General features: G+C 45.1%; 2 protein-coding genes across 2 annotated transcripts; one reads left to right on the top strand and one right to left on the bottom strand.

Annotated features, from left to right (window-relative positions):
• Positions 1 to 673: 673 nt before the first annotated feature.
• On the bottom strand, positions 674 to 4,968 carry LOC115175491 (lens fiber membrane intrinsic protein-like). The gene is made up of 6 exons (XM_029734747.1): positions 4,854 to 4,968; positions 3,333 to 4,489; positions 2,381 to 2,595; positions 1,771 to 1,920; positions 1,524 to 1,658; positions 674 to 1,199 (listed from the first exon to the last, which is right to left on the bottom strand). The coding sequence occupies exons 3-6, from the start codon at positions 2,553 to 2,555 to the stop codon at positions 1,135 to 1,137; spliced, it is 525 nt and encodes a 174-aa protein (XP_029590607.1). The 5' UTR covers positions 2,556 to 2,595; positions 3,333 to 4,489; positions 4,854 to 4,968; the 3' UTR covers positions 674 to 1,134.
• Positions 4,969 to 5,031: 63 nt separating this feature from the next.
• Positions 5,032 to 16,412, top strand: LOC115175490 (ubiquilin-4). Its single transcript, XM_029734745.1, has 11 exons — positions 5,032 to 5,175; positions 6,207 to 6,358; positions 6,724 to 6,878; positions 7,042 to 7,304; positions 10,069 to 10,227; positions 10,426 to 10,651; positions 12,367 to 12,506; positions 13,912 to 13,995; positions 14,172 to 14,287; positions 14,572 to 14,773; positions 14,885 to 16,412. The coding sequence occupies exons 1-11, from the start codon at positions 5,032 to 5,034 to the stop codon at positions 15,035 to 15,037; spliced, it is 1,794 nt and encodes a 597-aa protein (XP_029590605.1). The 3' UTR covers positions 15,038 to 16,412.
• Positions 16,413 to 19,446: the final 3,034 nt, after the last annotated feature.

The following is a 19,446-nucleotide window of genomic DNA, read 5'->3' as shown; positions in this document are numbered from 1 at the left end:
GAGTTTCCACAGGACGAGGGTTGGGGTTCGGGGGAAGCCTTTTCTCACAAAAAAGTAAGTTGTGAAATAAAGGAGACTGGTTTCCCTTAGCGTGTGGGATTCTTATCTCCTATAAGTGTTGACATCATGCCAGTTAATGTAGCCCTAGGGAATTGTTTTCCACTTGGTTGTGCAGTAGTTTCTTCATTTACAGACTATACATAACAATGCAAAAACATGTCCTGGAGGTCTCATGTATTAGCTTGTGACTGGGGCCACCTTGGGTCCACTTCTAGCTCTTCGCCTCAGGGAAAGTAAAACATGATTAATTGTGGTAGATATTGAACAGGGAAAATCTGCACAATACCAGTCAATCTTACAGAAGCTGTATGACAAATCTTTACCTTTTGCAAGATGTGGCCCTCTCACCTTCATGCAGTTGCTTTGGCTTTGGGATTTGCCAGGCAACAGAAGCATCCCAGGCAACGGAAACAACTTGTCTAGCAGTATGTGCAAAGAAGCCCTGCTAATAAAAGCTGGTTTAGGGCCGCCATCTTGTGGTAAAACTTAGTGTGCAAGACAGCCATCACTAACACAACCCATAACTAAAACCCCTTCTCTGAAAGGGATGTAAATAAGGAAAATACACCCTAAAAAGGTGGACTGTGCACTAAGTATCAACAGAGAGACAACAGAACATTTAGAGAGGAACTTTATTGGAAAATATGAGAACTTGCCTAGTCAGCATGGCTCCACCTGCCCATATTCCTAACCAAAACTACATTAGGCTACATTTGCATGTACAAAATGCCTGTTCTCATCTCGCATATATGCTTGAAAAGGGCACTAAGGAGATATCATAACCATTGCAGTGCCAGCCATTTTGAAACATATTTTCCTGTTTACTGTACATAGATAAAGAAGCTAGTGGAATTGTCTTTCTAAATCAAGTTGTTATCCTTCTTTTCATGTGAATGGCAGAAAGCTATTGTATATTTTTCTATCAAATCTTTATTTATCCAGGAAATCCATTGGAAGCATCAGGGGATGGAGACCCATGTAGGCACGAAGGCTTTCTGTCATATGTTAAGGTCATTCATTCAGTGTTAAAAAAAAATGTTTAAACAGTTTGTGCGATTTGCTGTGTCTTTCTCTCTAGCGTGTAGGGCCGCCTCCTCTCCTACATTCATGCATTCTGTAGGCACACATGTAAAATATCCCTGGAACACACAGAGCACACACAGGTTAATAGACAATGGACATTAGAAACCAGCTGTAGACACCCAAAAAACCACAAGCCTCCCTTCAGCACCTACACTATCTATCAGGTCTGAAGGTTCAGCACTATGATGGCGCAAGGCCCCCTTAACCCATTGGAAGGCTAGGGAAAATCATCACCATATTGCTTTCATCAGACTCTTCAGATCTGCTAACGCTGACTAAGGGCTTGTGAGTTGTTTTTGGACCGGGCAATAGAAATATTGGGCATGTTGGTATGGAGCCAGTTTTGAGTACTGTGATTAACCCCGTATGTCAGTTCTTACCTGCAAAGAACGTCATGAGCAGTGCCACCCAGCCCAATATGTAGGACCAAGAGAAACGCCAGTCACCGAAACGCTTGCCCAGGAAGTTCACTGTCACACCCGTGTAGATGGCCATTGCCAGAAGAACAAATAAGGCTGGGAGAAGGCAGGGGAATATAAAAGGTAAATATGCTGTACTAAACATCTGTGTGTGTGTGTGCGTGCGTGCGTGTGCACGTGTGTGTATGTGTGCATGTGTGAGACTCACTGGAGACGAAAAACATGATCCCTGCAGCGAAGGAGCGGTTGAACCTCTCGAAGGCGGAGAAGTGGGCGAAGGAGAGGATGCCTGCGATGATGCCCGCAAAGCACGACATCCCTGACAGGATCATAAAGGCCCGGGTGGCATTCCAATATGCTAGAAGGGGACAGACAGAGTAGTGAGCAGGATGACAACAACAGAGCCCCAGCATCCTTCCTTCAGGCAGTTTGACAACTAAACCTAGTACCATTCTCAGCCTCTAGGTGGCGCCATATTTCTCCTCATGTGCAACATTACTCTAAAATACATTCCAGTAACAGGTTTGTGACAACAGGATTGTAACATGAAACAAAGCAGCCATTGATAAGATGTCTCTGACAAATTACTTTAACTAGACTAGGAGGAAGCCTCTATTAACTACTGAGATGCTGCTGGTAGCCTATTCTCTTGGGCCATGTACAGGAGTGGTAAACATAGTTTTAATTACTATTGCTCTCTTAGGCTGTGTCCCAAATGGTACCCTATTCCCTATATAGTGCACTACTTTAGACCAGAGCCCTATGGGCATAGGGAATAGGGTGCCATTTGGGAGGTTTTGCTTGACGTGTGTTCTCACCGATGCTGTCCGTCTGCATGTAACACTTGCCCGACATGCAGTACCTCCACAGGCCCTGGTGGGCGAAGCTGCCCGAAAGACGGTACTGCATCCAGTAGTCTGTTGCTGTGGAGACCACCAGCAGGATGTTCCCCACCATGGCACAGAACAGGCCCCCTCCCATGAAGCTGTACATCCTAAGAGATGCTGCTGTGGCCACTGTGTGGTACCTGATACTGCATGGGAAGACAAGGGAGGGTGGGTAAACACACCTGGATTATATCGTGTTTTGTATGACACACACTCAGTTTGCTCTGGCCACTTCGTAGCTCCTCATACTAGGGAGGAAGATGAAGTTAGACACACACACACCTGTACCTATCTGGTATGATCTACGTATGTAGAACACACTCAGCTTTAATAATAATTATTCCATACTGTATAGAATGTAATAGAAACAGGAATAAGTTCAGTACGATTCTTGACACCGGAAATAACTGTTACATGGACAACAATATTTGAACTTCAAAGTACAAATTGCTGAATCACAGTAGTCTCAAAATACTGGTAATTTTGGGATCATATATATTACAGAGTTTGTAATTATTATCAGTTGAGCTCACTCATAAGCACTACTTCATATGATGCTATGGCACAGACAATAAGTCAGATACAATCTAAGCTTTATGCGACACCTGTTAACATATATGAACATTTGCTCCATATAGCATAAACAAACACGCATGCAGTTTTTACATTGTCATAGAATGCATGTTTACAACTAGTATCCTTAAACAGCTCTTTTGCCAAGTAAGTTCTGCCAAGCACTTAATTGAATTTGATCAGTGTTTATTCAACCACTATTGTCTTCTTTTCAGACTTCAGTTTACTGAGTAACTGTGTCTTTGGAACAACTATACATTTTTATCAAGGGAACATTATATAGATATACTGTATTTAGGATGCCCCTTACCTTGTTTCTTCAGTAAAAACACCCTCTTAACCGTTTACCTTTCTGGGGAGAAAGGGTGAGAGGGATAGAGAGAAAGAGAGGAGAGATGTTGCAAGCCTAGGAGGAGAGATAGGAGAGTGGAAGAGAACTCCACTGGGCTATCCCCTCTGTTGATGGAAGCAGAATCCTTAAACAGTCAGTCCCCATGTAACGGATGCAATTGAACAAGCCATCGCTAGTGGCACGGGATCATGTGACCCCCACAGCCCTTTCAGTGTAGGCGGCTGGGTGGGGGTCAGGGGGTTAGGGTAGGGGCTTTGGCTGGTTTGTATTTGGTATGTTCTAGAATTGTGGATGTGCATAGGTATGCAGTACTGTTGGAGTCAATGCAACATGCTGAAGCCAACATTCTTTCTTTCAATGGATGTGTGGCTGTGGCGGCATGGATAGACAGTTAGACACACATACAGTATAGGGAGGGATGGCCCCTCTGTCTATCTGGTTGTCCTCTCTCTAATATACAGAATACATCTGTAATATGTTGCTCACCTGCTTCCTCATTATACTGTTTTTAAATACACTGTAAGTTGAATACTCTGTGATCATAGTTTTCCATGACAGTATTTATAGTGTATTTTTTAGACACACACACATAAACTGCCATCTCAAGACAGCTACAGACAGTCTGTGAGGTCTGATTAAGGGATAGGCCATCTTCCAGTGATAGAACTGTCATACCCTTCATCAAAAGCCAACATCACGGTGTCATTTAACGGAATCAGTGGATTAAAACATAGCAATTATGACTGCCATTTAATTTCCCAATACATCAGTATTAGTATTTATGTACAGAGAAAGCAGACGCCAAACATGCAGATAAGGTTCTGTTTATGACTGCTTCATTATGCAAGGAGGTGAGTGGTGGGGATAATTTAAAGTAAAAGCGCTGGTTGACAATTTCAGTTTTTGACGGTGTGAAAAGTGGTGTGAAATTTTTTTTTAAGGCTGTGCATATGGAGGTACATATGCTATCTGCTTGGCATTTTACTTAACAAAAATTAGGCTACAACAGCTTTTTCAAACTGGAACTCCAAATCACGCTTGGTTTGTATGGTAAACTACAGACACCATAGTCTTCTTGTTTGCTAGCGCTCCTCCAGGGGAACTTGTGTCAGCAGCTGTGGGAAGAGATTAACACAAGAATACATGTTTATATTATAACAGTTATATATTGATTATATTGACATATACAACTTAATAAAAATATTGATTTGAATAAGTTTGGAACACAAAGAAAACTTTGCCAGTCAAATCAACAGGTAAGATAGTCATCAGGACCAGGTACAGCCCCCTTGTGGAGTGAAATAGCTATTATATTAGTGCTTTGTCATCCGGTCTGGTGCATTTAGGTTGCCTTTGCACGGTATATATCATTGCTGTCAACCTGCAATTGTATATTTTTGTTTGAGGATGGCTTACCCCCTGTTGCCAAGTGTAGTGTATATATTAAATGTTGTGCAATGGAATATTTCACTAGCCTACCATAGACGACAATACTAAGGCAGCGGCGTTATCGTCTCTGTGCAAAGACATGTACATCGGTCTGCGCTTGGTTCAAATTATCCGTCATCATGAGGCAATGTTTCTGGAAAGGAAGTGGTGACCTATATTGACCCGGAATTGGACGCCAAATCTGAGCGATTCTATCGTAGGAGTAAACATGGAGGATAACGGCGGTGAAGATCCTGTTAATAACAACAATAATACAACGGTATCTTCGGAGGGATCTATTATTAAGGTTACAGTCAAAACCCCGAAAGATAAGGAAGAAATCGCCATCTCGGAAGATGCCTCGGTCACTCAGGTTCGTTCATTTTGTTAATCCGCAGCTTGCTAGCGAGCGGCCACAAACGTTAGCTGCTATGCTACATCATCATCATGCCCCAGCCCACTTGCATTGGTTAGCCTGTGACAGGCTGTGTATGTATAGTTAAACATGTTGTTAGTGTAGTTAGTTAGCTAACATTTCAGAATTGGACGGTGTAGCGATATTTTATAACTATTTACTTAACAAACTATTCACTAACTTTATGATACGACTCTCAACTACTCTAGTCCTCCATATTGTTAGGTGCTTAGCTGTTTTATGTAGCCTAGCTAGCTAACCGGCTTTCCAACTCAACAAATGACAGCTGATTCCCTGCACAGTCAAGGCAATGTGTCGTGTGACTTCTGTATGTTAGTCATAAAAAAAACTATATTTTAACTAAGTAGTTAGCAAACTAGGTCAGTTGTTAGCTAAATGCTAGCTATCTAGTTTCTTAGCTGTTTCTCCAGAAACAACTTTGTGCTGTCCTTGGTACTCTATAAACAGTCTTCTTCTTCAGAATGTAACGGCACCTCATTGTTCTGAATATCAGTTACTGGACTTTAGATTTCTGTCCATGTGAATCATCTCTCCCATACACACCCCCTGTTACATTCAAGCTGATGTGTTATGAATCTGTCAGCTAAGGTCTCTTTTCTTCCTGTCCTGTCACTCCAGTCCTGATTGATATCCTGAACAGCTAAATGGCCTACAGCTTATTTTACTCCTGTTTAATGTGCTTCTCATATATGTAGTATTCTTGTTGCTCACTGGAGGAACAACACTAAGAGTGATTTGGTATTTGTGATCGGGTAGTATGATTCCTGTAAAAGGATAAACAATGAGCTTTTACCCAGAGATAAGCAATGGGAATTTACCCAGAAACAAGGCTTTAGAATTAAAATCAGTTAATTGAGATTTGTTTGACTACATCTCTTTGTTTCCCTTTCTTCCCTCATCTGCCGCCCTCTTTCTCTTGCTGTCCATCCCTCCTCTCTCTATAAATGTATATCTTTCTCCTTTCCCAGTTTAAGGAGGAGATCTCGCGGAGGTTCAAAGCCAAGCAGGATCAGTTGGTTCTGATCTTTGCAGGGAAGATCCTGAAGGACGGGGACTCGCTCAACCAACACGGCATCAAGGACGGCCTGACAGTACACCTGGTCATAAAGACGGCACACAAGTAAGATGATGCAAAATGGATATTGTGTTTTAGTTGGATACTGTCGTCTTCTTCTGACATTTGGCAGAAAGGGAACATGAGAATTGGAATTGGAAAAGCAATTGCTTGGTCAACTTTTGAATAGGTGAATAGGCTATATCTAGTGTCTCCACTTGCATCGCCGAATAGCTTTCGGTGACGCAACTGGTTAGTATGCATTAAAGTGGGCGGTCACGTGTTTTTGCAGAATAGGATTACTAGTTTGAGCCGACAGATCTATAACTGACATTTCTATGTGAATTTGGTCGGGTCGCCAAATTCATATTGCATATTGTAGTTTTAATGTGAATATGGAAAAATAACTGATCAGTGCATTGTCCCTCCAGGGCAGGAGATGGCGCTAGTTCCTCCACCTCCTGCACCTCCCAGGTGGGCAGCAGTAGTGGCAGCTCCTCGGGCCCCAGTTCTGCAGCCCACTCCTCCACAGTAGGGTCCACTGGAGGCCCGGCCTCGGCACCCCCACAGACCCCCAACATACTGAGTGAGTTTACAAAGCTAAATAAGTACACACTTCTAATCTTATCTATCCACCCCCTCACACACACCCAACAGTTTATACTGAAAAAGACATCCGACAACAATTTCCAAAGGTCGTTACTATCACCATCATGCCCTCTGACCATGCCCCTTTCCCTCCCTCCTAGCCGGGTTTGGTGACCTGTCCAGTCTGAGCAGCATGGGCATGGGCTCAGCTAACTTCATGGAGCTGCAGCAGCAAATGCAGAGCCAGCTGATGTCCAACCCAGAGATGCTGTCTCAGATCATGGAGAACCCCCTGGTGCAGAACATGATGTCCAACCCAGACCTGATGAGGCAGATGATTGTGGCCAACCCTCAGATGCAGCAGCTGATGGAGCGCAACCCCGAGATCTCCCACATGCTCAACAACCCTGAGCTTATGAGACAGGTGAGGGACCTTACAGTGAAATGCTTACATACGAGCCCCTAACCACCAATGCAGTTTAAAAAAATACAGATAAGAAATAAAAGTAACAATGAAACAGCAGCATTAAAATAACAATAGCAAGACTATATACAGGGGGGTGCCAGTACAAAGTCAATGTGCAGGGGCACTGGTTAGTTAAGGTAATATGTACATGTAGGTAGAGTTATTAAAGTGACTATGCATAGATGATAACAACAGAGACTAGCAGCGGTGTAAAAGAGGGGGGGCGGGGCAGGCAATGCAAGTAGTCTGGGTAGCCATTTGATTAGATGTTCAGGAGTCATGGCTTGGGGCTAGAAGCTGTTTAGAAGCCTCTTGGACCTAGACTTGATGCTCCGGTACCACTTGCAGTGCGGTAGCAGAGAGAACAGTCTGACTAGAGTGGCTGGAGTCTTTAGGGCCTTTTTTTAGGGTCTTTCTCTGACACTGCCTGGTATAGAGGTCCTGGATGGCAGGAAGCTTGGCCCCAGTGATGCACTGGGCCGTTCTCACAACCCTCTGTAGTGCCTTGCGGTCGGAGGTCGTCACATCACCAACTAACAGGTTTTGTCGGGCCCGCTTCACGACTGTCTTGGTGTGCTTGGACCATGTTAGTTTGTTGGTGATGTGGACACCAAGGAACTTGAAGCTCTCAACCTGCTCCACTGCAGCCCCGTCGATGAGAATGGGGGCGTGCTCGGTCCTCTTTTTCCTATAATCCACAATCATCTCTTTTGTCTTGATCACATTGAGGGAGAGGATGTTGTCCTGGCACCACACGGCCAGGTCTCTGATCTCCTCCCTATAGGCTGTCTCGTCGTTGATCAGGCCTACCACTGTTGTGTCATCGGTAAACTTAATGATGGTGTTGGAGTCGTGCCTGGCCGTGCAGTCATGAGTAAACAGGGAGTACAGGAGGGGACTGAGCACGTACCCCTGAGGGTCCTCTGTGTTGAGGATCAGCGTGGCCCCTGTGTTGAGGATCAGCGTGGCAGATATGTTGTTACCTACCCTTACCACCTGGGGGCGGCCCGTCAGGAAGTCCAGGATCCAGTTGCAGAGGGAGGTGTTTAGTCCCATGGTCCTTAGCTTATTGATGAGCTTTCAGGGCACTATGGTGTTGAACGCTGAGCTATAGTCAATGTATAGAATTCTCACATAGGTGTTCCTTTTGTCCAGGTGGGAAAAGGGCAGTGTGGAGTGCAATAGAGATTAGAGGTTGACCAACTAATCGGCATGGCAGATTGTTATGAAAACTTGAAATTGGCCCTAATCAATCGGTAATCAACCCTTTTGGACGACGATTGCATTGCAATCCATGTACTGTGTTACTGACGGGTTGGGATTGGCTGGAGTGTACTGTGTTAATGACGGGTTGGGATTGGCTGGAGTGTACTGTGTTAATGACGGGTTGGGATTGGCTGGAGTGTACTGTGTAACAGACAGGTTGGGATTGGCTGGAGTGTACTGTGTTAATGATGGGTTGGGATTGGCTGGAGTGTACTGTGTTAATGACGGGTTGGGATTGGCTGGAGTGTACAGGATCACTGACGGGTTGGGATTGGCTGAAGTGTACTGTGTAACAGACAGGTTGGGATTGGCTGGAGTGTACTGTGTTGCTGACGGGTTGGGATTGGCTGGAGTGTACTGTGTAACAGACAGGTTGGGATTGGCTGGAGTGTACTGTGTTGCTGACGGGTTGGGATTGGCTGGAGTGTACTGTGTAACAGACAGGTTGGGATTGGCTGGAGTGTACTGTGTAACAGACAGGTTGGGATTGGCTGGAGTGTACTGTGTTAATGACAGGTTGGGATTAGCTGGAGTGTACTGTGTTACTGACAGGTTGGGATTGGCTGGAGTGTACTGTGTTAATGACGGGTTGGGATTGGCTGGAGTGTACTGTGTAACAGACAGGTTGGGATTGGCTGGAGTGTACTGTGTTACTGACAGGTTGGGATTGGCTGGAGTGTACTGTGTTGCTGACAGGTTGGGATTGGCTGGAGTGTACTGTGTTGCTGACAGGTTGGGATTGGCTGGAGTGTACTGTGTTACAGACAGGTTGGGATTGGCTGGAGTGTACTGTGTTAATGATGGGTTGGGATTGGCTGGAGTGTACTGTGTTGCTGACAGGTTGGGATTGGCTGGAGTGTACTGTGTTAATGACAGGTTGGGATTGGCTGGAGTGTACTGTGTTACTGACAGGTTGGGATTGGCTGGAGTGTACTGTGTTGCTGACAGGTTGGGATTGGCTGGAGTGTACTGTGTTGCTGACAGGTTGGGATTGGCTGGAGTGTACTGTGTTAATGACGGGTTGGGATTGGCTGGAGTGTACTGTGTTACTGACAGGTTGGGATTGGCTGGAGTGTACTGTGTTGCTGACAGGTTGGGATTGGCTGGAGTGTACACAGAAGTTAGATTAGGCTAACAATGTAGAAACTGCTGTTTTTTTAATTTATTTTTTAACTGTGTGAAGTCGACTGCTTTTTGAGAGGCATCGTTACATTTAGCTGCATTCTAAATTATTTAAAGAAATAGGTTTCTCAGACACAGATTAAGTTTAGTTCTGGACTAAAAAGAAAGCTCAATTGAGAAAATGTTAAATAATTTTTGTCCAGAATAAGGCTTAGCCTTATCTGTCTCTGGGAAGGATGTTTGGGTCTTCCTTAACCCTCTTGAGTCCCTGTACCCCAGAACCCAGCCTAGCTGAACAATTCCTGTCAACCCCTTCCTGTTCCCTTCTCCTCAGACCATGGAGCTGGCCAGGAACCCTGCTATGATGCAGGAGATGATGCGTAACCAGGACCGGGCGCTTAGCAACCTGGAGAGCATCCCGGGGGGCTACAATGCCCTGCGAAGGATGTACACAGACATCCAGGAACCCATGTTCAGCGCCGCACGAGACCAGGTACCCACTGATGACATTTAATTCAAATGAATTGACATCACGACTAAGTTTTAAAAAATGGGTGAAACCCTGATTTTGAATTTTAAGGTTTTTCAGCCTCAGATACAAACTCTAAGCTATCCCATGGAGAGTGCTGAACTTAAACTCCATTGGTATATAACAAGTTGATTAATGACTTATTTCTCTCCTCTCTCCCAGTTTGGAAACAACCCTTTCTCCGCCCTGGGGGGCAACTCTGATGGGGGGGTGCAGCCGTCGAGGACAGAGAACCGGGAACCACTGCCCAACCCATGGGGCCCCCCCAGCTCCACCAACCCCTCTGAGGGTGGAGGGGGCACGGGCACCACAGGCTCTTCTACCACTGGCAGCACCAACCCCAGTGTCTCCAACCCTCTGGGTGTCAACTCTGCCAGTCTGGGAAATGGTACGGTAATACATAGACTGACTTCCTGTTGAAGTGACAGCATTCAGTTGATTTACTACAGCTTCACATACTGTAATATCACATGTGGACGTGAATTCCTAAATACATACTTATCAATTCATGACACCCATACATAGAGTGCATTCAGAAAGTACTTAGACCCCTTGAGTTTTTCCACATTTTGTTACGTAACAGCCTTATTATAAAATTGATTAAATATATATTTTTCCTCAATACCCCATAATGACAAATACCCCACAGTGACAAAGAAAAAAAACAAGTGTAGACATTTTTGAAAATGTATTAAAATTAAAAACGGAAATATCACATTTGCGTAAGTATTCAGACACTTTACTTTGTTAAAGCACCTTTGGCAGCCATTACAGCCTCAAGTCTTCTTCAAGCTTGGCACACTTGTATTTGGGGAGTTTCTCCCATTCTTCTCTGCAGATCCTCTCAAGCTCTGTCAGGTTGGATGGGGAGCGTCGCTGCACAGCTATTTTCAGGTCTCCAGAGATGTTCAATCCGGTTCATGTCCAGGCTCTGGCTGTGCCACTCAAGGACATTCAGAGACCGAAGCCACTCCTGCGTTGTCTTGGCTGTGTGCTTAGGGTCGTTGTCCTGTTGGAAGGTGAATCTTCGTCCCAGTCTGAGGTCTTAACCTGCTCCATAGCGCTGTTCATCAAGAATCTCTCTCTACTTTGCTCAGTTATCTTTCGCTTGATCCTGACTAGTCTCCCAGTCCCTGCCTCTGGAAAAAAAATCCCCACAGCATGATGCTGCCACCACCATGCTTCGCCGTAGGGATGGTGCCAGGTTTCCCTTAGACGTGACGTTTGACATTCAGGCCAAAGAGTTCAATCTTGGTTTTATCTGACCAGAGAATCTTGTTTCTCATGGTCTGAGAGTCCTTTAGTTGCCTTTTAGCAAACTCCAAGCGGGCTGTCATGTGCCTTTTACTGAGTGGCTTTGTCTGGCCACTCTACCATATAGGTCTGATTGGTGGAGTGTTGCAGTGATGGTTGTCCTTCTGGAAGGTTCTCCCATCTCCACAGAGGAACTCTGGAGCTCTGTCAGAGTGACCATCGGGTTCTTGGTCACCTCCCTGACCAAGGCCCTTCTCCCCCGATTGCTCAGTTTGTCAGGGCGGCCAGCTCTAGGAAGAGTCTTGGTGGTTCCAAACTTCTTCCATTTAAGAATGATGGACGCCAATGTGTTCTTGGGGACCTTCAATGCTGCAGAAATTGGTAGTGTGCCTTTCCAAATCATGTCCAATCAATTTAACTTACCACAGACTCCAAGTTGTAGAAACATCTCAAGGATGGTCAATGGAAACAGGATGCACATGAGCTCAGTTTTGAGTCTCATAGCAAAGGGTCTGAATACTTATGTAAACAAGGTATTTCTGTTTTATTTTTAATACATTTGCTAAAATGTCTGAACCTGTTTTCGCTTTGTCATTATGGGGTATTGTGTGTAGATTGATGAGGATTTGTTTTTATTTAATCAATTTTAGAATAAGGCTGTATCCTAACAGATTGTGGGAAAAGTCAAGGGGGTCTGAATACTTTCCGAATGCTCTGTATGTCAAGTTGGGGTTTGTAAGCGCACGCACACACACAACGGCACCTACCCACCCTCCATCAACGTGTGTGTGTGTGTGTGTGTGTGTGTGTGTGTGTGTGTGTGTGTGTGTGTGTGTGTGTGTGTCCCAGGCATGTTCAGCAGTCCAGGCATGCAGAGTCTGATGCAGCAGATTTCAGAGAACCCCCAGCTGATGCAGAACATGCTGTCTGCTCCCTACATGCGCAGTATGATGCAGTCTCTGGCCCAGAACCCAGACATGGCCTCCCAGGTCTGTAGCAACAGAGTAGTGGGGGTTATCATGGTTCATAAAGTCACTTTAAGTGTGTCATATGGCACCCTATTCCCTTTATAGTGCACTACTACCCATAGGGGCCATGGTTAAAAGTAGTGCACTATAAAGGGAATAGGGTGACATTTGGGACACATAATCTGAACGCAGGGGGATCCATAGGAATCGATGGGAATGAGTTGTCTGTAATTCATTGGCAGCTGTACAGAACATGTCCAGCTGGCAGTGCTGTACCTCGAGGTATCTAGAACAGGTCCAGCTGGCTGGCAGTACTGTACCTTGAGGTATCTAGAACAGGTCCAGCTGGCTGGCAGTGCTGTACCTCGAGGTATCTAGAACAGGTCCAGCTGGCTGGCAGTGCTGTACCTCGAGGTATCTAGAACAGGTCCAGCTGGCTGGCAGTGCTGTACCTCGAGGTATCTAGAACAGGTCCAGCTGGCTGGCAGTACTGTACCTCGAGGTATCTAGAACAGGTCCAGCTGGCTGGCAGTGCTGTACCTCGAGGTATCTAGAACAGGTCCAGCTGGCTGGCAGTGCTGTACCTCGAGGTATCTAGAACAGGTCCAGCTGGCTGGCAGTGCTGTACCTCGAGGTATCTAGAACAGGTCCAGCTGGCTGGCAGTGCTGTACCTCGAGGTATCTAGAACAGGTCCAGCTGGCTGGCAGTACTGTACCTTGAGGTATCTAGAACAGGTCCAGCTGGCTGGCAGTGCTGTACCTCGAGGTATCTAGAACAGTTCCAGCTAGCTGGCAGTGCTTTACCTCGAGGTATCTAGAACAGGTCCAGCTGGCAGTGCTGTACCTCGAGGTATCTAGAACAGGTCCAGCTGGCAGTGCTTTACCTCGTGGTATTTAGAACAGGTCCAGCTGGCAGTGCTGTACCTCGAGGTATCTAGAACAGGTCTAGCTGGCTGGCAGTGCTGTACCTCGAGGTATCTAGAACAGGTCTAGCTGGCTGGCAGTGCTGTACCTCGAGGTATCTAGAACAGGTCTAGCTGGCTGGCAGTGCTGTACCTCGAGGTATCTTAGAACAGGTCTAGCTGGCTGGCAGTGCTGTACCTCGAGGTATCTAGAACAGGTCCAGCTGGCAGTGCTGTACCTCGTGGTATTTAGAACAGGTCCAGCTGGCAGTGCTTTACCTCGAGGTATCTAGAACAGGTCCAGCTGGCAGTGCTGTACCTCGAGGTATCTAGAACAGGTCCAGCTGGCAGTGCTGTACCTCGTGGTATTTAGAACAGGTCCAGCTGGCAGTGCTTTACCTATCTCCATATAGATAGACCGATGTGAGGAAGAGGGTGAGCAACCTCCCCACTGGGGAAGCAGCAGGTTGCAGCTGGTGAACGACAGGACCCTGATCTTCTCTCACCTTCTGTGTCTCTCGCAGGTGTTGATGAATAATCCCCTGTTTGCTGGAAACCCCCAACTGCAGGAACAGTTCAGGAGCCAGCTGCCTGTCTTCCTGCAGCAGGTATACACACACACACACACACACACACACACACACACACACACACACACGTATATCAAACAGAGAGCTGAAACTGTCCCAAGGACTTGATTGAATTGATTGAGTCTGAACTGGACGATTTGTTTCAGAATGTTAATTGATTAATTGTTAGTTTGATTGTGACTGATGTTGTTTAGATGCAGAACCCAGAGGCGCTCTCTGTCATGACCAACCCCCGAGCCATGCAGGCTCTCCTCCAGATACAACAGGGCCTACAGACGCTGCAGACAGAGGCACCGGGACTCATGCCCAGGTACACACACACTGATGCTCACACTGACATATATACACACACACACACACACCACAGGAGGTCGGTGGCACCTTAATTGGGGAGGATGGGCTCGTGGTAATGGCTGGAGCGGAATGGTATCAAATACAACAAACGCTCTGTTCCAGCCATTATTGGGAGCCGTCCTCCCCTCAGCAGCCTCCGCTGACAAAGAGACACACTGACACACACTTTGGGTAGAAGCCTAAATCCTCTGTTAGGCAATATGTTTTCTGGATCTGTACTAACCGCTTTGTGTCTCCCAGTTTGGCACCGGGTGGGCTGCCAGGTGGTCTACCAGGGGGGCTAGTAGGTGGATTACCAGGTGGAATTCCCCCAACCCCCCTGTCCGTAGGAGGGGGTGTGGCTTCAGAGAACCCCGCCTCATCGCCGAGCGCCGGGACAAACCCTGCCCAGCAGCTGATGATGCAGCAGATGCTCCAAATGTTCGCAGGAGGGAATGCCTCGGTACATACCACACACATCCTGTCTTCCCTCATTCTGTTTTACTGTTTGATTGATTAGTTGATGATTGGTTGACTGATTTGATTGAGTGATTGTGACTGGTCCCCCCTACAGAGCCAGACGCCAGAGGTGCAGTTCCAGCAGCAGCTAGAGCAGCTGGGTGCTATGGGCTTCATCAACCGAGAGGCCAACCTGCAGGCCCTCATCGCTACAGGAGGAGATGTCAACGCTGCCATCGAGAGACTGCTGGGCTCTCAGCCCTCATAAAGACACACTCACACACACACACACACACAGTTACGTATATAAGCATACGTCGATACAGACACACGAATACACACTATCCAGCTCTGGGTAGCAAGGGATAAACACACACACATACTGTCTACAGAGAACCAAGAAGTGAAATGAACAGTCCCAAACCGACACAGATGAGACCCGGTCAGGATATGTACCATTCTAAACATCCACCGCAGCCGCCTGTCAGATCATGCCCCCCCACCCCATATCCCCTGTTCTTAGCCTCATCCACAGAGCTCTGACCAGCAGAACCAGACTGACCAGACCATCTCCTCAACAGAGGGGTGCGAAAGGCACCCTCTCTTAAACAGAGATGCTTTACCCTACAAGATTCACTCATCCATCTTCCTCTCTAATAAATCTGAGGGGTTTATTCAATGAGATGAGAGTTCAGAGTGTGGCAGATTGAAATGCATTCACTGCATTGCATAGAGCTGTTATGACACATTTGTTTCCTGTCTATATGTTGCATTTCTGTCTACAGTGATGTGAACAATCCACCATTTTGACCAAACCCATGATGTGCAGGGGATATGGAGAGGGGAGGAAGAGAGAAATACAAAATAGTTTTGTCAATCTCACACGGATATCAGGCCCCAATCCCTTCCCCCTCTTTCCACTACTTTAACCGTCCAAAACTCTTTCTATTTATTGCTAGTGCTGAAAAGAAAAGATCCACCACACTTCCCTAAAATTGCAAAATTGTCATTCCAGATAGGATATATCCATCTCCTCTCAGCCGTGAGTTGTTCCCTCAAGGCTCGACTGCTGTGCCTTCTTGTCTTCAACAAACCCCTTTAACAACAACCACTCCCATCAAATGGATGGATTTAATCAAACCCTGGCTAGTCAAATCAAATGAGTCTGCCGGTGCTGGTGTAGATTGACTTCACACAGGCGGTGCCACATGATTGAGAAATGTCATGATAATCGTTAATGAAGGAAGAAAGGTGTGGTTCTGAGGAAGACACCGAAAGACGAGACAGACAGATTTCCTTTTCATTTTAAGCTGATTCATTATGTATTTTAATTTGATGTGTAAGTCATACCTACCTATAGATAATCTGTTTTGTCTCATCATTAAACAAAACTCTTCCTGGAAAATGTATGAATAAAATATGAAAAAAGGCTTTACATTTTTGGTATGGTGTGGCACCATAAGTTGTTGTAAATTAGGTTCTTGCTTTTTGCTTTTATTTTAGCATTGTAGTTGTGGTAACCTTGGCAATGGCTTCCATAACTGTGATTTGTCTGTTGGCCTCCATACCCAATTCAACATGTTTGAACTAACTTAACAGTACTGTACTACAAAATAAAACTAAGTTGGTCAATAAGAACCCTATTTCAAATTGTGACCGTCCTGACTTGTAGTATGAAGAACAGAATTATACTGCACGTTCAATTCAGCAGTCCACTCCACTTATAAATAACTTATTCTGGAAGTAGTGAAACAGTAATTTAAGTTGATGAATGAATAATGCATTTACCTGGTAGCCTGGAGGCTCCTTGATGTTATACTGTCATCTACTGTAGTATCCAACTGTCAAATCAGGATTTGTCACGTTGCATTGGAAGACGGTGCATTGGAACTGTCATTTAGTTTAGTGCACCTCTATAGTCAGGGCCGTGCCCAGACCTTTCAGTGGGCAGGTGCTCAGACCTTTCAGTGGGCAGGTGCTCAAAATGAAAAATGGGCACTCCCCTCCCCGCTTGATAATTATTTTCAAAATATCTCAAAATTCATAACATACCAAATGCCTCTAGTGAAAAAAAAAAAAATACAAATAGCATAGGCCTATTTATTTCTGCAACAACACAATAATCGTCACAAATTGTAAGCAAGCTATTTACTTAGTGACTCCTAAAGACATGACTGACCTCGGGAAAAGAGTGTGTGCTGTCAGCTGATCGTTGTTGATTGATTTCCATTCTCTTTTACTAATTGTCAATTAACTGTCTTTTTGCATCTCTTTGCTGTGGATATGAGCCAACCAGACGGAATATTGATGATGTAGGCTAAATCAAGTGTTAAACAAATGTCATGCTGCTGTGGCAGTACTGTTGATATTTACTAGGTAGCTAGCAACACACTCGACCTGTGACCGCAACGCTCAAGACATGCAAGTTTGGATACCGGGCGCGTGTGAGCTCCATACAGGATGGCAAGCAGGAGAAACCAGAGCCATATCCACAACATGGCCAAAAGTAGTTGACCACTACATGGTCAAATTAGTGGATTTGGCTATTTCAGCCACACCTGTTGCTGACAGGTGGGAAAAAAATTGACCACACAGCCATGTAATCTCCATAGACAAACATTGGCAGTAGAATGGCCTTACTGAAGAGCTCAGGGACTTTCAACGTGGCACCTTTTTATAGGATGCCACCTTCCCAACAAGTCAGTTCAATTACTTTTTGTCCTGCTAGAGCTGCCCCGGTCAACTGTAAATGCTGTTATTTTGAAGTGGAAACCTCTAAGAACAACGACGGCAAAGTGGTAGGCCACACAAGCTCAGAACGGGACCGCCGAGTGCTGACCTGGGTTGCAACACTCACGACAGAGTTCCAAACTGCCTCTGGAAGCATCGTTTAAATATCAGTATAATATTTTAGCTAGGCAAGAAAGTTTAAAAATAGGCCAATAATTATTTAGGTCACAAGGGTCACCACCTTTGTGAAGGGGGAGCACACAGGCCGCCTTTCAAACCTTGGGGAAAGTACCAGATATAATCGTCAGGTTAAAAATATGAGTTAATGATTCAGCAATCGGGGGCAGAGAGCTGCAGCAAAAATGGATCAACCATATCAGTGCCAGTGGATATGGATACACATTATTGCAAATGCTGATCAATAAAATGTCTGTCTAGTAAATTGTTGAAATATAAACAAAAGATTCACTTGAAGTTGACAGGTTAACTGTGGAGTCAGCTAGAGGCTGGCAGAGAGAAGAGCAGTTGATTGACTGACCAGGGTCAACTACACCACCGTTTCTCTCAAATAAAAAGCCTGCCGAGATAAAAATGATGATTAAAAGCATAACTTATCCCATTCATCTCAGTTATGATGCCAGAGTCAGACAGAACTTGCTGAGCCAGGGAAGATGAGGAATTTGTAAGCTTCAGTGTATTTACTGTTTCCCAACATTTAGAAGGATCACCAGCACAGTCAGAGATGGAGCTTAAAAAGTAGCTTGATTTAGCTTTTATAATGGAGATAGTACATCTGTTCCTCAATTGTCTGAAAGATTGCCAGTCCACTACGGAGTCAGTTTTCCTTGCTTTGTCCCAGGCCTGATTTCTCATCTGAATGAGCTCAGATAACTTTGGAGAAAACCAAGGCTTCAATCTATCTCTGTCTGTTAATTGTTTAAAAGGGCCGTGCTTATCTGCCAGAGGAATAAATATGGATTAGACATTTTTTGTAGCCAACTCAGGGTCAGAAATACAAGAGACCGTGGCTAAATCAGAGCAGACTATGTAATGTAAAAACCCTTCAGCAGAAAACATTTTAAAATGTATTTTCTTAAACGAAGATAAGTGTTTTGGTGTTTCGTAACTCTAATGCCTCAAACTCAACTCTGGACCTCGAAACCAGTTCCACTGGATTTTTTTATTGTTCCCCTCTAATCAGGTTAGACCTGGGACACCAGGTGTGTGCAATTCATTATCAGGTAGAACAGAAAACCAGCAGACTCCAGACCTCGTAGGGTAAGAGTTGAGTACACCAGCTCTAATACATACTATGGGACAATGATCACTGAGATCATATGCAAATACTCCACTAGACAAATATTTGTTTTTTTGAATAATTAAATTAATGAATGAAGAGGGTTTTCAGATCACTTGAGTCAGATTCAAATTAATGCATATACTTTTAAATTGATCTGAGGCCGGAGATAGCCAATCCAGAGTCAAATCCCCTAAAATGACCAACTTCGCGGACAGAAAAGTTGTTAAACACTCCAATATGGCACCAATAGCATCCACCATGGCAGTAGGGGGGCAGTAAATCCCAGCAACAAATAAATTTATATTCTGATTTATGGACACATCTACAACCAGGAGCTGAAATTTCTTAGGAACAGAAATATTTAAAGATTGAGATGCCATGAAATTAGATTTTACATATGGCCACTCCTCCCCCTTTCTGTAATCTGTCACATCTAAATACATTACAATGTCACGCCCTGACCAGGTGAACTCGGGGATATTGGGTCAGGGTGTGTCATGTTAGGTATTTTTCCTTGGTTTGTGTTTTGTTTACGTTTTAGCCTTGTGTAGGCTCTAGGTGGGAAATTCTATGTTGGGTTCTGTCGATTCCCAATCAGAGACAGCTGTCGCTAATTGTCTCTGATTGGGATCACATTTAAGTGCTGT

Source organism: Salmo trutta, chromosome 36 (genome assembly GCF_901001165.1).
Source record: "Salmo trutta chromosome 36, fSalTru1.1, whole genome shotgun sequence".
Lineage (NCBI taxonomy): Eukaryota > Metazoa > Chordata > Actinopteri > Salmoniformes > Salmonidae > Salmo > Salmo trutta.
The sequence above is the reverse complement of the archived record's forward strand: the minus strand, read 5'-3'. Positions and strand labels throughout refer to the sequence as shown.